This window comes from Gorilla gorilla, chromosome 2 (assembly GCF_029281585.2).
Source record: "Gorilla gorilla gorilla isolate KB3781 chromosome 2, NHGRI_mGorGor1-v2.1_pri, whole genome shotgun sequence".
Classification (NCBI taxonomy): domain Eukaryota; kingdom Metazoa; phylum Chordata; class Mammalia; order Primates; family Hominidae; genus Gorilla; species Gorilla gorilla.
Genome location: NC_086017.1, coordinates 181,585,487 through 181,605,089, shown reverse-complemented (window position 1 = coordinate 181,605,089; position 19,603 = coordinate 181,585,487). Strand labels below are relative to the sequence as shown.

Here is a 19,603-nt window from a genome sequence, read left to right as displayed (position 1 = left end):
CTATCTCTGAGATCTTTGTAGCCAGAAAATCTTTCTCATTAGATGTGAATTAATAAATTGTGATCAGTTCCCATTGATTGGGTCTAAAAGGCAATGAAGGGTCATCACACTGAGCAGTATTTTTCTCGGCACCCTTAGTTTATGATTTGGCATTAGGGTTTATAATTTGTGTTTCCTGCCATCCTCATTTGATCTTTAGCACCTCGTGATCCATCATCAGGCAAGCTCATGGTAATGGAATCCCTGGGGAGGAGGTAAGAGAGCAGAGAGCAGAGCTCTGTTGAGCAGATGTCTCTCCACAGGTTCCCAACCTCCTCCTGGGCTGGTTCTTGCAAAGCTCAAACATAGGCTCCCCATTCCAGTATTCATCTTGGGTTTGAGTTTCATGATCAAAGAAAGATTTCTAAAGACTCAGTCTATATAGATAGTCTGACAGCTTCCCTTGTTTTATCTTTCAGAACAATAAATGATTTTCCCTCCTCAAATTGAAGACAGCCTTGAGAGGTGAAACAGGAGGGTTGGTCCTTTGCAACTCCTCCGTGATCTAGGATTAGTCATTCATTCCACAGCTTGCATTTGTTTGTTCCCTGAAACACCTCTGGAAACTGCTGTTAACAACACTGGGGAGTGGAAGAGGCAGAATATTGTGAGGACAGGAAGGAAATGCAAAGATGAACAAATGCATGCCAGTCCTCAAATCTCTGAAAGACTAGCTGTCTCAAATGTCCCAATACACAGCCATATGTCAAAATCATAATAATAATGCAGCCACTCCTGATGCTTATAAAGTCTCTAAGATATAATTTAGCAAGCACATGATAAATGTTAGTTCATATTATTATTACTATCAGTTTTATTGTTATTAGGCAAATACTGTGCAGCAGGCACTGTGCATACATTATCTCATTTAATTCTCTCAATCTTCCTATCACGTGGATATTAATGTCCCCATTTTATGATTCATCATAAAACTAAACTTGAGCAGTTTTGCTGTGCCTCACACTAGCTGAAAACCATTTGCATAATCCCAAAAAACCCTACAAAATAAATGCCATTATCATACTCATTTTGCAGATGACAAAACTCAGGCTCAAAGAGGTTAGGTGACTTGTCCAGAGCCACAGGGTGCTCAGTGGCAAAGGCTGGGTCTAAATATGATTCAGCCTGCTTCCAGAGACCATGACCCCCATGCTGCTTCATACAGACACAGACTTCCAAATTTATTATTTATTTATTTATGTTTGAGATAGGATTTCACTCTGTCCTCCAAGCTGAAGTGCAGTGGCATGATCATGGCTCCCTGCAGCCTCAAACTCCTGGGCTCGAGTGATCCTCCCAATTCACCGTCCTCAGTAGCTGAGACTATAGGTGTGCATCACCACACTCAACTAATTTTCTTTCTTCTTCTTTATTTATTTATTTTATTTTATTATTATTATTTTTTTTTTTTTTTTTGTAGAGACAGTTGTCGCTGTGTTACTCAGGCTGGTCTCAAACTCCTGACCTCGAGCTATCCTCCTGCCTCAGCCTCCCAAAGTACTGGGATTACAGCTGTGAGCCACTGTGCCCGGCCCACCCCTAAATTTAAAAACTCACCAAAGAGAACCAAATGAATCAAGGAACGCTCACTTTTATTGGGGTTTCAAAAGACCCTGTACCTCACCCTATTGACTAGTAGAGCACTTTTCCAGATCAAAACTTCTCTAAGTCAGGTCATGAAGATGACTTGTAAGCTCAGCATCTTTCTGTCACCTGTCAGCAGTGAGGAGAAAGGTGTTGTAAAGTTCATGTAGCTCTTCTATATAGGGATCAATTGACAGCCCTGTAGGAAGGATGTCAGTTACCAATTCAGAGAAGGTGAACACATTTTAATAGAAATTTGCAAGTTTCTTAAATTGCTGATGGTGATAATGAGTTTCCTCCAGCAAAGCCAGGAAAACCTGGGCTTCTTTTACATCTTCTGCAGCACCTAGTAGTGTGGACAGTGCATGCCATGAGCACCTAGCATGGCTGTGGGAGGGACTGACCACCTTCTCTGGGCCCAGCATAGCAGGAGATGCTGCAGAACATGGGAAAGAACTCTGAGACAAAGGGCTTGATATCAATATGAAGAAACAAGACGTGCACACGTGAAATAATTGTGAGTGCTGCAAGAGACAATCAGGCCTGCGTCAGAAGTCGGGACACCTGAGGTCTAATTCCACCTCTCACTCTCAGCAGTCCAGGGCCCTCAGGCAAGTCATTCACATGTCCTGATCTCGGTTTCCTCCTCTGAAAAATGAAGAGTTTGAATTAGATTGCCTGTCTCATTAGTTTGCATGAAAAACAACCCAGAGAGGGGAAAGATTTGTAAAGAAGGGCCTATTGTCTCAACTCCCCCCCAACCCCAACACACGTCCTAACCCCAGCTAGCATCTGGGAGCCAGGTGCAATTAGTCCCTGTAGCTGAACTGCCTCAGTTCAAGCCCTGCTTTGTCATTTTCTCCTTGTATGACTTGGGAAATACCTTTAACCCTAGAGCTTTCCAAACAGGTTGCTGAAAGTTAGAGGTGTGCCAAGATATGGATCCTTCAGCTTTAGGACACCTGGAAAGTGATATAGGCCCCAGGCTAGTGAGCAGCCTCGCCCTTTTATACATTACATCCTTTCCATATCCATAATATATATATATACATATATTTTTTTTGTGGGGGTGGGGGACAGAGTCTCACTCTGTCGCCCAGGATGGAGTGCAGTGGCATGATCTCAGCTCACTGCAGCCTCTGCCTCCCAGGTTCCAGTGATTCTCCTGCCTCAGCCTCCTGGGTAGCTAGGATTAGAGGCACATACCACCATGCATGGATACTTTTTGTATTTTTAGTAGGGATGGGGTTACGCCGTGTTGGCCAGGCTGGTCTAGAACTCCTGACCTCAGGTGATCCACCTGCCTCGGCCTCCCAAAGTGCTGGGATTACAGGGATGAGCCACCGTGCTTAGCCCAAATATTATTTTCAAGGTGGGTTATGTGATATGGAAAATGTTGAGAAGTCCTGATAACCTGTTGAGATCTTGGATTCATCATCTGCAAATGGAAATTTTAACAGTTTCTGCATCATAACCATCTTGTGAAGATTAAGTTTTTGTATGTAAAGTGCTTAATATGCCCATGCACATAGTAAATGCTCAGTAATGTTTGTATTATTATCACCACTACCAAGAGTATTGGCCAGTTTCCAGCCTAACAAGACTAGGTTCTTAATGCAAATGAGTAGTCCTGGTTCCAATGCTGAAGCTCCTCAGTCCACCGCTAGCAAAAAAATGGGTAGACTTGCCTCCTACTCACTTTCCTCCAGATGAACCCTGTGCAAAGAGCATGCTTTTGACTCTGAAAGTATATGCCCAAGAAGAATTATCTTCTCTACAGGAACAGCCTCCTTTAACAAGACTATGCCTTAAAACACATTGTTAATAGGCTGTGCCTCAAAACAAGTGAATAAATATGTATAATAATTACAAACAGTGATGAGTGCTATAAAGGAAAATAAACAAGGTATCACGACAAAGTACTTTTTCTGAAGAAATGATAGTTAAGCAGCCTCAACTTTGTGCATTGAAATAGATGCTAGAGATGCAGAAATAAGTAAGGCATGGTACCTGCTGACAGCCATGGGATAAACACCTGAGACAGGAATGTTGATGAAAACTCGTGAAGGGGAGTTACGCCAAGCACCAGCCCTTGCCCTCAGAGGTCTGCACAGCAGACTTTCTGAGTGGAGTCTAACTCGCTGATCACAGCAGCTCAGGAGATTTGCATGTGCCAGGCCATCTACTTTGAACACTCTGGCCCACTCCTCATGTTGCTAGTTCACAGAGGCTGCAGACAAGGAGCCATGGCCACCCCAGGGAATCAAAGAGCTCCTGACACTTGCCCTGTCAAGGAGGTGAGATCACCAAAGCAAGGGGTGCAAGGAGAGAAAAGAACTGAAGGGAGAACTTTGTTAAATGACTACACACAGATGGAGATGGATAAATAAGAAGCAATGATGAAGAAAGAAAAGAAGTGGGCAGAAGAAAGGGAGTGAAACCAAACGAAGAACAGATTCTTACACAAGGGAACAGAGAGGGAATGAGTGTTTGCATCACAAGCTGCAGGGACACTGATAAAAGGCCATTCTGTTGACAGCTTGTGGGTTAGAGATGGCAATTTCTGGGGTGTGATGAAGGCCAACACCACAGTGCAAAGGGAAGCATTAGCATGGAGAAGAGCAAACAGCAAGCAAGAGAATGGATCCTTTATTTAACAACCCAAGGAATGCATTTGTCCTGGACACAACCTGTGCCTGTGCCTTGTTAAAAGTCATGAATATGTATGTGAAAAGCAATTATTTGCTAACATGCATCACAGACATTTTATATACTATTCTTAACCACTCGTCACTCTCATAGACCTGGCCCTGAAAAGTCCCTTGCAAAGTAATTGAAAATATATATATAATGTATACATTTACATATATATGCATATACACATATTTGCACAAATATATCTGTAGATCTTATTAACTCTTTAGACATTTCCTACTTGGAATAAATTCAACAATAGCCCTTGGCTATATTAATTTCTCTTGAGAGTTTGTTTATAAATGCCCTAGCTTATCATTTCTTTGACTTCTAAAGAAAAATAACCAATATAATGAGTTTCTCTTATATGTGAAGCATAGATACAAACACCTGCTCCTTTGAAAACATTTCTAAGATTATTTTAATTAGGAGAGTGCTTATGTGGCAAAATACTATAAGCTCAGCCAAGGGCACTTGCTATTTTCCTTGGTGGGAAAGCTCTTTCAAGAAGCCCCCCTGTGTATCCAAGGGAGTCACTATTCCATTCACTGGAGCTCTCTTGTTCAAAATTTAGCTCAAAACTCACTATTGCTGTTGCATTCAGTAGGAGCTACTTAGCTAGAAACAATCCATCAGGACCACGTAGGTGAGATTCTTTGGAAGAACAGTAACCCGTAACCCCCTCTTTGTCAGCTGTGCACAGAAGACACTGCGGCCACAGTTTACCCAGTGCATGCCAGCCTTCCATCCTCATGGACCAGCAGCAGGTGGGAACACTCACGCCATAAAATGCAAATTGTACACATGTGCCCTATAGAAGGCTGAATCCGCCTAGAGTTCTGAGGTGTGGGGGAGTAGAAAAGGGGAGAGGAGAAGGAAGGAGGTGAAAGTGGTAGAAGTTTGTATCACAGGATGGGGGAGAACCAGAAGTAGGCACTGTAACCGAATCCATCTCACCAAAAGATTCTCTCCTGCAAGCCTCCTAAATCTGGAGTCTCTGGCCCTGTTCTTCCCCTCCCTGTGTGTTGGCATCCCTGTCATGAAGGGTCTCTCATGTCTTTGGGAAGGCCCCCCACAGAGAGCAGGTGCAAGCCCATGAAAGATTAGCTGTGGCTCCCCCTCCCTAGTCATCTTCTGAGAATGTGTCCCCTCCCAGTGGAACCCCCATCTCACCTGCTCCTCAGCTGGGCTGGGGAGGCCACGTGAGGGCTCAGGTGGGTCCTCTCGGCACTCACCTTGAACCCAGCCCATTGTATTCTCAGGGCAGGAGGTATGGCTGATCCCCCACAGAATCTTCTGAGATCTGTCATCTCTGTTGGTGCCACTTTCACCTGCTTTAGAAATGGGACACTGCCTGCTTCCTGAGAGTGATGAGTTGAGAAATATTCGGGTAGGAGAGAATTGTTGGTTGTCACTTCAGCTCCAAGTCTCCTTTCCTTTTCTGCACAAAGCCTTTTTAGTCCAGTTATAAGAGTCCCCTGGATGACAGTCAGTAGGTCTCACAAAGAGAGGTTGAGTGAGAAAATGGGAAACTTCTATTCACCCTCACAATTTCTCATTGCAGTTGTGGAACAGAACAAGAAGTTTCTAGATTAAAGATTTCAAACCTAGGAAGAAACTTCTCCAGGTTCTGTTTTAGAAGTGCATTGAGCACACCTAGGGCTTGGTCTAGAATCTGGATTATTTCTAACCTTCCTACCAACTCTGAGACTCTAAAACTATCAGCCAACAATATTTGCTTCCAACCTGTTTTATCCCACTCTGAGGCAAAGGCTCCTGTATAAATACTCCACAGGCTACTGCTAAGTGAAGCTCTCTGGGATTCCTCTTCCTCGTCAATGAATAATGGCCCTAAGCTCCCACTGAAGGAGTACCTAACATATGTCAGGAACTGTAACACCTGTCCTTCGATGACCCATAACAACCTGCATAGTAGATATCACCATCACCATTTTCCAGGTAGGGAAACAGGGTCAATGAATTAGGTGACCTGCTCCAGACCACAGATAGCAATAATTTTATTTTTCCTTTTTTTTTCTTTTTTTTTTGAGACAGAGTTTCACTCTTGTTGCCCAGGCTGGAGTGCAATGGCATGATCTCGACTCACCGCAATCTCCACCTCCCAGGTTCAAGTGATTCTACTGCCTCAGCCTGCCAAGTAGCTGAGATTACAGGCATGCACCACCACACCTGGCTAATTTTGTGTTTTTGTTAGAGATGGGGTTTCTCCATGTTGGTCAGGCTGGTCTTGAACTCCCGAGTGATCCACCCACCTCAGCCTCCCAAAGTGCTGGGATTACAAGCATGAGCCATTGCACCCGGCCTATTTGTCCTTTAGTAAGCACTTACTTAGTATGCCCAGGCACTGAGCAAAGTGATCTGTGTGCAACATCTTACTTCATTGTCATAACCACTCTCTGGGTCTCTCTCCAGAGGCTGTGTGAATTCTATGACACCTCACTCCCTCTCCTAAAATAAGAAGGGGCTGCTGATGCTGGCCTCGGCATTCTCTCCCAGGTTGTCTGAGCATCAAATGTGAAACCATGTACAGTGAGTCTAGCATAGGTAGATGCCAAGAAAACATGTGCCTTCACCTTTCCCTTTTGTAGTGACTTTTTCCTTCCAAGGTGGCCTTTGATGATAACCTGAAGCCACCCACATAAAAATGTTAGGAGCAGAAAAAAGGACAGTTCCAGCCCACTTGCCGCTTCAACAATGAAGAAGGACCAATCTGGGCCAGAAGATTGGCTTGGGGCACAGATAACTCTGTGGATTCTTTAGTTGAAAGTAACCACATGAGCATCATCATAACCATCATCATCAATTACCATCATCATTATCATTTGATAAAGCAGTCAAGTAAAATAATGTACGCTGATGATGATTATTAACAACAGCATGACCAGACAAGATAATACTTGAATTCCTCATATTATAGAGACCGTACCTTCAATAACCTCCAAAATATTTTCATAGAGGGAGATCTAGAGAAGAGAGTAAACAGATAGGTTGGTTACATTCTTTTTTTTTTTTTTTTTTTTTTTTTTGACAGAGTCTTGCTCTGTCGCTGAGGCTGGAGTGCAGTGGCACAATCTTGGCTCACTGCAACCTCCGCCTTCTGGGCTCAAGCAATTCTGCTGTCTCAGCCTCCCGAACAGCTGGAATTACAGGTGCCCTCCAACACGCCCAGCTAATTTTTGTATTTTTAGTAGAGACAGGGTTTCGTCACGTTGGCCAGGCTGATCTCGAACTCCTGACCTCAGGTGATCCGCCTGCCTCAGCCTCCCAAAGTGCTGGGATTACAGGCGTGAGTCACCACACCTTGCAGGTCAGTTACATTATTTTTTTTTTTTTTTTGAGACAGAGTTTTGCTCTTGTCCAGGCTGGAGAGCAGTGGCGCGATCTTGGCTCACTGCATCCTCCGCCTCCAGGGTTCAAGTGATTCTCCTGCCTTAGCCTCCTGAGTAGCTGGAATTACAGGCATGCACCACCACGCCCAGCTAATTTTGTATTTTTAGTAGAGACAGGGTTTTGCCACGTTGGTCAGGCTGGTCTCGAACTCCCAACCTCAGGTGATCCACCCACCTCAGCCTCCCAAAGTGCTGGGATTACAGGCATGCACCACCACCCCCGGCTAATTTTGTATTTTTCGTAGAGACAAGGTTTCTCCATGTTGGTCAGGCTGGTCTCGAACTCCTGACCTCAGGTGATCCACCCACCTTGGCCTCCCAAAGTGCTGGGATTACAACCATGCACCACCACACCAGGCTAATTTTTGTATTTTTAGTAGAGACGGGGTTTTGCCATGTTGGTCAGGCTGGTCTCGAACTCCTGACCTCAGGTGATCTGCCTGCCTCAGCCTCCCAAAGTGCTGGGATTACAGGTGTGAGCCACCGTGCCCGGCCAGTTGGTTACATTTAATCAACAAATTATTAAACTTCCTTGACCTGTTTTGGGGGGTGACTTCTCTGACTCAAAGGACAACTTATTTCCTACCTGTTTATATGTTAATATATTTGGGGCTGTGGTTTGGCAGACTTGGGAGTTCTCTATTCCCTACCCAACTTTAATTGGAGCCCTGTCAGGTTCAATAACATGGTGTCATACACCCCTGATTAATGATGCTGCCTGTCCCCTAAACACAGGTGGTTACTGTCCACCTGGCGCCTGCTTGGGCAGTGAAATCATAAGTCTCTTCTTAGACACAAAGAAACATAGGCATTCCCAGACAAATTGCTTTTCCTTCAGACACATTTGTAAAAATTGCCTGGGCTTCCCTGACAGGTGATAGAGTGACTGAGGTTGCTCAAGTAGAAGAGACAGTAGCAGTGAGGCTGAAGGGACAGAGCACCTGACCAATCACTCCCTGAAAAACCCACAGTTTTCTTGGCTAACAAAGGGCATCGGGAAGAGGACATCAGTGCAGGTTCACTGGGTCCAGCAGCACATGACAGGGCCTGGATAGATGTTTCTCAGGACCCAGAAACCTGCTTCTCAAGACAGCAATAATGGGGACACTGCACTACCCACCATATGGAGCTCAGTGTCACAGAGAAAACAAATGTTTCTGAGAGAATTCACACTTCATTTCTCTCTGAGGTCCTGTGATTTCTCTTCATACCCCACTCCCCATCTACATTTAGGCAGGACTAGCAACAATAGCGACATATACAGCATGTCTTAGCCCCACTGTGGCTTCATAAAAGGAACAGAGATGTTTTAAGAAAAGTAAGAAAATCAGAAGAAAATAAGTAACAACTCAGCAAAATGCTGTATTTGGTGAGGACTTTCTTAAAGACATGTTTGGGCCTAAGTAGTGAATTTCACCAGTGTAACCCAAAGGCTGATTCCATCCTGTGTCTGGGAGATGGCAGATAGTTGGCACTTGGGAAGAATTGACTTCATGGATGAGAAATCACTGACCTCATCCATTTGCTAGATCAGCCCACCCCAACCTTCCTGCCTACCCAGTGTGAAGTATAAGACACAGTATGCACAAAATACCTAATAGGGCCTGATATCAGCAACCTATGGCCCACTTAAGGCAGCCTGACCGAACCTCTGAGCAACACTCCAGTTGTTGCTGATCCCAGAGGCCTGAATGAAACTGTAAAGTTGGCAAATTGTTTTCTTGGACACCTGCCTCCACTCCCTCTCATAATTCTTGATAGCCTCTTTCCTTTTGGACAGTCCTTCTGGTTGGTTGGTTTTCTGGTCTGTTTCCTCCATGATACTATAAGGCCCACAAAAAAGAGACTGTATTCTTCCTGTTCACCTTTGAATCCTTAAAAGCTGATATAGATACATAGAGATGATCCCTTACCAGTGCATGGGATAAATGAATGAGTGAATTAGAAAGCTGCTAAGGCTGGATATCAGGAGACCTCAGTTCTAGCCCAAACTCTGCCATTAATTGAATACGCAGCTTCAGATCTGGAGCTCAGTTGCATCATCTATAAAATAAAAGAACAACTCTGATGAGCAACTGACACCCCTTCCCATTCCCATGCTCAGTACAGCCCTGGGGGTCCACAGAGGAGGGTGAGGGGCTTTGGGGAAGTATGGGATGAAGGAGACCTTGAGCAGACCAGCCTCGGTTCTCCCACCCTTCAAACGGAGCCACCTGCTTTTACCTATTTATGTATTGGGCTCTCAAATAAGACTGTGTGTGGAAAATAGAGTCTACAACTAAGAGAGAGCTTTAAACTATACAAGTAGATGAACTGTACAGTCCTTTTCAGCTAGTCCACTCGTCTGTTAAAAAGGTCCCACCCCCTCAATCACTTGATCTCAGTCCACCTCTGCAGGCTCATCTTCCACAATCTCCAAAGTAGCCTGCATGTGTCTGCCCAGCTACACCTTTTCGCCTGCCTGAAACCACCCTTTCCTCTATTTTTTTTCTGACTGGCAAAGCCCAGCTCACCCTCCAAGAAGTAGCTTAAAAGGCTCCCTCCCCCAGTCTCCGGGCTCCCACAGCAACCAAAGAACCGTGCTCCTAAGAACCACGCTCACCACACTGAGCTCCAAGAACACCTCATAAATGCTCAATAGTATTAAATACTGGCCACATGGGATCAGTTGTTTATTAAACTCTTTCCTGATTGAAATATAGATGCCTCAAGGTCAGGAAATCTGTCTTACCATTTGTGTCTCTGTCATTCATTACACTTCCTCATTTCATAGCCACTTAACAATGTGTGTGGAATAAAGGAAGGAAATTAGAAAGTCAAAAATTATTTGGGAAACTGTTAAATTAGCTGATAAGTAGGTTAGGGAATAGTCAAAGTAAGATAAGTTACATATTAATGGGAAAATCTGTCTATCTGGGTAGAGTAATTGGCATTCAAGTGTGAATAACCCCTAGATTTAATCTTTCCAGGTGAAAGTACACTTATTTAAAAGTACTTATTTATCTAATGGCTTTCTTTGGTGGAATGCAGAGGGAAATTTATGTCTTAAGTGGAGAAGCCTTTCTCCACTTATGATCAGGCAACATAATAATTGAATTCATCATATTATATAAACTGTACCCCCAATAACTTCCCCCTTAAGTGGAAAAGCTTCCCCACTTAAAAATAGAATTTTCCTCCTTTTGCCTACTCCCAGCTCGGTCTTTCTCGTCTACCCTGTTAGGAAGGAGAAGTTTTGCTTCCTGGTTCTAAAAGGGCAATAGGGAATCCGGGTAGGCTGCAAGTGACTCAGCAGAATTAGAGAGGGAGAAGCATGTCATGATTATCTTTGCTATTGGGTTGTGCTCTGTTAAGCATAGTTTAGAAAGGTCAACATTGCATGTAGGCTGTCTGAAAGAACTAAACCTAAGGCTGGCTCTTTATTTACATATATGATAGAACCATAGACTGTAACTTGAAAAGAAATTCACATTGAAAAGGACCATATTTTTCTGAAACCCCAAATCACACATCATCTGGGATACATATAAGAGGATTAACAGAGAATATTGCAAATCGAGAATCTCCTGGTACCTTGTCCCAACCCACTTTTCAATGTGGAAGTTCACTCGAAGTTCTAACTGACTTTTAGGCTGGCAAATTATCAATTTAACCACAAATAATTCTGGGTATAGAAATATAAAACACTAGAAATGGGACAAAATATAAATAGGAATGTGTTTACAATAGATTTATATGGTGGGTAATTGAAAAGATGTCAGACTTGCAGGCTTATTACCTCTAGTCCTGCTGAAATAAATCCTTCATATTTCTCAAGGACTTAGAATTCTCATCTCTGACCAACACTAAGGGAAAATTTCCATCATGTGGTCTGCAGCATGCAGTCACTCACTGATGGCTGCCTGCAGCTAAACATTGGATTTCATATTGATTCTCTCTAGCTATATCAATAAGTACTTTTGAAATCAATATGCCTCTCCCTCTAATCACTTGGTGGATAACCATAAAATGTAAAATCACTTTGATAATAGCATAAGGCAAATATGATTAGAAAGGTAACTCAGGGGCAAAATTTTTTAATGGATTCACCAAATTAAGTAAATATTATTTATACGTTAATCTCTCTTTATTTTTTTGAAACAGAGTCTTGCTCTGTTGTCCCCACTGGAGTGCAGTGGCACAATCTCAGTTCACTGCAACCTCCACCTCCCAGGTTGCAGCGATTCTCCTGCCTCAGCCTCCAGAGTAGCTGGGACTACAGGCGTCCGCCACTGCACCTGGCTAATTTTTCTGTATTTTTAGTAGAGACAGTGTTTCACCATGTTGGCCAGGCTGGTCTCAAACTCTTGACCTCAGGTGATCCATCCGCCTTGCCCTCCCAAAGTTCTGGGATTACAGGCATGAGCCACCGCGCCCGGCCATTGATCTCTCATTTAAAAGAGTGATTCTCTACCCTAGTACACCCAAATTCATTTTTGGTAATAAATACTTCGTAATGCTTCCTTTACTATTCTGGGTGAAAACTAGAGATGGTTACCTTCCTACGCACTTAATTTTTTAAAAAATAAATATGTCCTGAGTGTGAAAGATAAATCAAAGGAAAGTAATTTTGAATAAAAACAATATTTATTTCAACATGTGAATGATGGGGCATGCGTACATTAGGAGACGCAACGAAGTCGTCAGTTGTTTGCAGTCATTTGTAGAACCACTGTGAGTACAACTGCCACAAATGCAGACTCATATAGGACTGTTATTTGATGCTCAAAGACCATGAATAACATTGTTGTTGATGATGGTCGTCCAAAATGATGATCAAGTCGGTAAATTCCAAACCAAACAAGAGACAACTGTCTCTCAATTTACCCAGCTGTTGCAGTCCTGGAAAATTCAATGCCTAAAAAGCCATGCAAAAAAAAAAATGCTTTGTGTGTATATGTAAAATGGAGATAAATTCAAGGTCAAAAATTATAAACAGGTTTGTACTTAAATGAATGTCCACTGGGGCCATCAGCAGTCATATATGATACAAGACAGAGCTTCATTCTGTGAGTCAGTCACATTGCAGAATGATGAACAGCCCAGGTCCCTGTCCACTTAATGCCACAAGTGCCCACAATCATCATGAGAACCATAGACACTCCCACGTATTCCCAAAATTCCCGTAGGAGTCAGTACCACCTTCACTGAGAACCATTGGTTCATACAGTATTTTCTACAGGGCTTCCCTCACTAACTAGATGATTTAAGAGTTGACTTTAGCTGTAAAACCAAACAATGATGCACCAGAAGGGACCCTAAACTGTATCTAATTGGCCATCTCATTTCATCCATAAGAGGGTAACTTGCCCCTCAACACTCAGTAATCTAGGACCCTAGATAATCTAGGATAAAAACCAAGGTTTCGCCGGGTGCAGTGGCTCACGCTGTAATCCCAGTACTTTGGAAGGCTGAAGCAGGAGGATCACTTGAGGTCAGGAGTTCGAGACCAGCCTGGCCAACATGGAGAAACCCCATCTCTACTAAAAATACAAAAATTAGCCAGGCAGAGTGGTGCATGCCTGTAGTCCTAGCTACTTGGGAGGCTGAGGCAGGAGAATGTCTTGAACCCAGGAGGTGCAGGTTGCATTGAGCCAAGATCCCACTACTGCACTCCAGCCTGGGCAACAGAGTGAAACTCCATCTAAAAAAATTTTTTAAAAATTAAAAAAATAAAAATTCCATTTCCATGCTTTTAATTTCTTATTGAAATTAGAAAGATACTCTTAAATGTGTTTCTCTTACATACCAGATATTTTAAAATAGTTGAATGAGAACATTTTTCTCAGGATATTTAAGGCTGTAAACATTCAATTATCACCAGTGAGCTTCAATGCCAGGCTAGATGCTCTCTAGTACCCACTCTAAGTCTGAATTTCTCCATACAAACAAATCAGAAAGATTTTAAAATATTATAAGATCTTTTACAGTGTGTCCAAAACAACGATTTCGTGAAGCAGAAATTGTCTTATATGGTTAGTGCCTGATTGATTTTCCCACTGTTCTCCCCAAACTATAGTCATTAGGACCCCGGTAGGACCTTGGGAAAAGACTAAGATTCCAAATGCTCCTTATACCATGCACAGCCAGAGCCTCTTTCTCTGATTCAGACAGCAATGGACTGGTCCATTCACAAGACCTAATGAAGACTTGGCCATTTGCTAATTACCCTTGGCAAGTGTATTCTGGTGGCAAAATGGGTATTTTTAAATTTAATTTGTCAGATCGAATGTTATGGAGAGAATGTTTGATTGCACAAATTCCATAAATATTGGCTCTCCAAATTAAATTTGCAATCAAATTGATGCCTGCTTCAAAAGTATCATTTGGAAAAGATTTTACTTATAAATCTTGTACAATATCAGGTGGTAAAGTTGGGTGATGAGAATAAGCTCATAGAATATAGGAGTAATGGGATAATGCTGTGGATCCAATACCAAAGCAGAGAAGTGAGTTGCATCCTCACTTCCTTCCTCACACAGCACTGAAAGAGCAACCTAATCCGTATGTGCAAACTCAACTCCCGAGAACCCTGAAAACACACGGCATCCAAGAAAATATCATCAGGTTCTTGTATTTAATGTGTGCACACTCTATACTTTCCCCATGGAAGAGTTCTTCAGGCCTTTCTTCAAAGACCATTTCCTCTTAATTTTAGACTCACTCTAACAATTTAAATATCAGGTGTTGGAAGCAGCAATTTAGAAAAGAGGCAGTCTGACTGCTCCAGGTAAGCACTGGGACAGCAACAAGAAGTAACAACTGACAGTCTGACATCAAGGAAGGAGATGGAAAGCTATATTTACAAAGCAAGGGGAGGAGGGCTGACATAGGAACTCAAAATAAATAACAGACTGGGCCATTTAATGTAGAGACAAACAGCTTCACTATCCCTGACAGCATCTCCATAATACTGAACAATATTGTAACTGATGTAAAAGAAAAGCTAAGCTGTGCTCAATAGATTTTGCAGCAAAAAAAATTACAAAGTTCAATATAACAGATGGAATCCCAGAGGGTCAGAGTTAGGAGGTCCTTAAGAGAGTCTTTGGTGTAATACTTTTATTTTAGAAACAAGGATGCTGAATCTACAGGGATGGAGTAGAAACAGGAGCCCAGCATAACTGGTCCAGTGCTTCTTCCATGTAAACATCCTGACAACTGAAGCAGCTGAGGGGAAAGAAGAGATAGTACATCACATGGAAACATTTATTGTGCCATTGCTTTTGACATCTCTGTTTTTGCTTCTTTGCATTGATTTCACTCCCTTCCAAATGAGAAGAAACCTGCTCTCTTTATTCACAAAGAGTGAACTATTGTTCCCTGGTTTGTAATGAGAGAACTTCAGGGTTGGCCCTTAACAAAATTGGGACTGAAGGTAAAGTTGACTTTGAGTTCCCTCCTACATCCTCTTACATCCCACCCCTGGTATGTTTCCTCCACGCTGTCCTATGTCTGACCTCCAACTAGTTGCCACACCCACTGGCCCACACCCAGAATTCCTAGCACAAAATAGGGAACTATCCCAACTCCCAGAAGTTTGGTATGTTCTTAATCTCTTTCTAATGTATTCTCTAATTATGTCAGAGAATGAGGCAATATTCCAGTGCGTTTCTGATACAAGTGAGCACATGTATTACCTTGGGAACTGGTTAAAATGCAGCATCCTGATTCCTATCTCCTGAAATTAGGATTCAATCGATGATTCTGGTGGAAGTGGGCCCTGAACCCACTTTGGAAAACACATGGCTCTGCTTACCTGGCCAGCGTCATCTCCTCCTAATACCTCAGTGCACACTCCCCTCCACCCAAATACTTCATACTGTCTCTCTCTGCCATGTCTTTGCCTCATGTTCCACCTTCTTCATCCAATTAATCCCTACATATGCCTCAAAACCCTCTAAGTACATGTCTCACATCTCTCCTCTCATTGTTATACATTTTTACACTGTCAGGCTTACACAGCCTACAGTGGGCACTGATGGCCTCTCTCCCCTTGAGGGCAGGGGCATATGCCATTTGTCTTTTTTATACCCAGTGCTTCACACCCTGCCATGCACATGGTAGGCTCTAAAACTGTTTGTTAAATTACTTTTTGTGCATGTGCTAGATTTCCTTGTTAATAATTAGTAATTTATTTATATTTGCATATTTTATCTACCCCCTAGATATAGTACAGCATTTTCACAGATTGCTCAAAGTATCACTCTCAAATGAGGAGCACCTTCTATAATATGTAAAAACTGAAAGAGAAGAAGTTTGTGCATAATATAACCCTGGTGCCATCTAGGGTGAGGGTCGTGATGAATTGGGCCCATGTTCACTCAGGATATCTGACACCTAAGGAGCATGATAGAGACACACACAAGTGGAATTTTTTCTAAATAAAGATCAGTTTCCAACAGTTCAGTAGAATTAGTTCTGATTGCCTTCCTAGTCATTCAAGTTTGCATTTTTCAGAAGTGAGGTTGGAGGAGGTAAGAGTTGGCTCTGAATCGATTCATATACATAAAACTTTGTGCATTTGTTCTGAGATCCTAGAGAGTCTCAGGATGTTCCACCCAAGATTGTTGGCCACAGGATGTCAGCTCATCTCCTGAAGTCCACCATCTGTGTATGTCTGTCCCTTGCAGGCGTCTGCTATGCAGAGTTTGGAGTTCGAGTCCCCAAGACCACAGGATCTGCCTACACCTACAGCTATGTCACTGTTGGGGAATTTGTGGCATTTTTCATTGGCTGGAACCTGATCCTGGAGTACCTGATTGGCACTGCGGCCGGAGCCAGTGCTCTGAGCAGCATGTTTGACTCACTAGCAAACCACACCATCAGCCGCTGGATGGCGGACAGCGTGGGAACCCTCAATGGCCTGGGTGAGACTGCCACATCCTCCTACCCTCAACATGCAAACTTACCGAGCCACATAAATGAGTTCTCCTTTCAGAAAGCAATTTGGCAAAATGTATCAAAAGCCTTAAATATATCTCTCTTTTTCTTTTGCAAAGTAATTCTTTCTCTATGAATCTATCCATCCTTAAAAAATAATTCTAATGTCCATGGAAGCATTATACAAAAAGATGCTCACCACAGCCTTATTTACAATAACAAAAAGTTAGAGACAGCCTAAATATTCTACAGTGGGGCAAGTGACTAAGTAAATTGCAGACAAATACTATGTAGCTAGCAATTAAAAGGATGATTAGGGAAACTTGTAATAACATGGATTATGTTTTAATGTAATGTCATACGTCAAAGGATACAAACCATACATGCACATGTCAATAGCTATATAAAAATAAAACCAATGCAGGAAAAAAGAACTGTCAGCAATTTCTCCAGTGGTTTCATCAGATATTTTTTCCAAATTTCAATGAAAAAAAATTTAATGAATAAAATGGGTTCCAGCCTAGAAGAGGTCAGGGAGGGGTAATATAACAGTGAATGCTAAACCATCAGAAGCTCGTGTAACAAATACCATGAGACCTCAGGCTCCATCCATCATTTGCCATCCACTCCTTTTTTTTTTTTTTTTTTTTTTTTTTGAGACAGAGTCTTGCTCTGTTGCCCAGGCTAGAGTGCAATGGCATGATCTGGGCTCACTGCAACCTCCACCTCCCTGGTTCAAGCAATTCTCCTGCCTCAGCCTCCTGAGTAGCTGGGATTACTACTCAGCTACCACACTCAGCTAATTTTTGTATTTTCAGTAGAGACGGGGTTTCACCATGTTGGCCAGGCTGGTCTCAAACTCCTGACCTTGTGATCCACCCACCTTGGCCTCCCAAAGTGCTGGAATTACAAGCATGAGCCACCGTGCCCGGCCACTCTCCATCTTGATGCCTGATAAACTCACATTCTAGGAAAGCTAAACAATAGTTGAGGAAGCTCTGGAATCTTGCCTCAGAACTTCCAAGGAATGATTCTGTGGCTGTGTCAAGTCATCTAACTTCAATATTCCTATCTCAAAAGAACTGACAAAAATGCTGAGCACCCAAGTACCATGACAAGATAAAAATATAAAGAACAAACCTGTTCTGTGTACTGATTGCATAGAATTTTACGTCTAAAAGAGTCTTCCAAAATCAAGCCATTCATGTCCTTCACTTTACAAATGAGGTCCAGAAAGATGAGGCAACTTGCCCAAGGCCACAGATCTGGCTATGGGCAAAAGTACAGCTGAAATTCAAGATCCCTGCAGCTGAGGCAGTGCCTTTTCCACTCTATAGAGGGCAGGAGTCCACTGGCCATTGGGCAAAACCAAGCAGGCAGGGCGTGTTCACTGGTTATTTTTTTCTCTACAACCACATATACACAAATGGACAGAAAACCCCTCTTACCATCATTTTCAAAGACACACATTCTTAAATTTGTTGATAAAGAAAAGGTTTGGGAATGGGATGGAAATTTTACAGACTGTAAAATTAAAAATAATGAAGCTAAAAACAATTTTCAAACATGTTAGACCTAAATATACATCCCAAATATCCCAGGACGGTTCCCACTTCAAATGTTCTGTGCCATGGTTCCATAGGCGCTGTTGTAATTGTCTCACCACATAGCCCAATTTTTGGTCCAGGATACCAGATATCTTACCTATCTACCAAATCCTGCTCATTTGCAAATAGATACTGGTATCTGCTTGTGGACTATAGCATAGGCATGTGTAGGTGCACACACACACACAGAGTTCCTTTTACAGACTTACTGTCCTTCTTTTTTTTTTGAGACGGAGTCTCACTCTGTCCCCCAGGCTGGAGTGCAGTGGCGTGATCTCGGCTCACTGCAAGCTCCACCTCCAAGGTTCACGCCATTCTCCTGCCTCAGCCTCGCGAGTAGCTGGGACTACAGGGGCCCGCCACCACACCCGGCTAATTTTTTGTATTTTTAGTAGAGACAGGGTTTCACCATGTTAGCCAGGATGGTCTCAATCTCCTGACCTCGTGATCTGCCTGCCTCGGCCTCCCAGTTTACTGCCCTTCTTAAAGCTGAGTACGGATGCAGTGGGGGTAGGACCAGGAGTTTGCATGGCCCTTTCTTCCCTCCAGACAACGTCAAATCGTGTCTTTCCTCTCTAGGGAAAGGTGAAGAATCATACCCAGACCTTCTGGCTCTGTTGATCGCGGTCATCGTGACCATCATTGTTGCTCTGGGGGTGAAGAATTCCGTAGGCTTCAACAATGTTCTAAATGTGCTGAACCTGGCAGTGTGGGTGTTCATCATGATCGCAGGCCTCTTCTTCATCAATGGGAAATACTGGGCGGAGGGCCAGTTCTTGCCCCACGGCTGGTCAGGGGTAAGTTTGCTCCAAACACCTGGTGTGCCTGTCACACACTCTGCCTTCTACCCTGTGATCAACCTAAGACATATTTTCAGGAAAATGCTGTTCTGTTCCATAATTACCACAGCACCCTCTTTATCACCTTTCGATCTTAATTTAGTTGGAATATCCTGAAGAAGTGGTTCTTGTGTGTTGTTTTTTTTTTCCACAGGCATTTGTTAAGATCTTATTTTATACAAATAACAATAATAGATTCAATGTTTTGGCAACCTGCAATTGCCTAAAATTGTGCTAAGTGGCTTTGCATGTACTATCTAATTTAATCATCCTGATAATCTTGTGAGGAAGATATTTACATTCTGCTCTTAAAGATGAAAAAAACTCCCATTCAGAGAGTTCAAATGGCTTACTGTTAAACACACAATGTAAGTGGAAGAACCCAGTCAGCCAGGACTGCCTGGCTCCAAAGTCTGTGCAAGAACAGCTCAGTTCTATAGAATTATGTCTACAATCTACTAAGAGAGATCAAGAAGAACATAAATACACAAGGCAATAAAGGAGGCCA

At 42.8% G+C, this 19,603-nt stretch overlaps 1 protein-coding gene and 1 long non-coding RNA gene across 6 annotated transcripts in view; one reads left to right on the top strand and one right to left on the bottom strand.

Moving 5' to 3' along the window:
- The window catches only part of SLC7A14 (solute carrier family 7 member 14), a 126,520-nt gene that overhangs the window by 68,357 nt on the left and 38,560 nt on the right, over positions 1-19,603 (top strand). Inside the window, exons 3-4 of the mRNA XM_004037997.5 lie at positions 16,400-16,636; positions 18,836-19,053. Coding sequence (XP_004038045.3) covers positions 16,400-16,636; positions 18,836-19,053 — 455 coding nt within the window. The remainder of the gene's footprint in view (positions 1-16,399; positions 16,637-18,835; positions 19,054-19,603) is intronic.
- LOC134758114 (uncharacterized) overlaps positions 1-19,603 on the bottom strand; it is a 95,755-nt gene that overhangs the window by 45,317 nt on the left and 30,835 nt on the right. For 2 of the 5 annotated variants that reach the window (XR_010132998.1, XR_010132999.1), the window contains exon 3: positions 9,785-12,624. The exons of 1 other annotated variant lie outside the window; for it this stretch is intronic. This is a non-coding gene — a long non-coding RNA (uncharacterized lncRNA). 2 more of the 5 variants (XR_010132997.1, XR_010132996.1) reach the window with 2 other exon arrangements.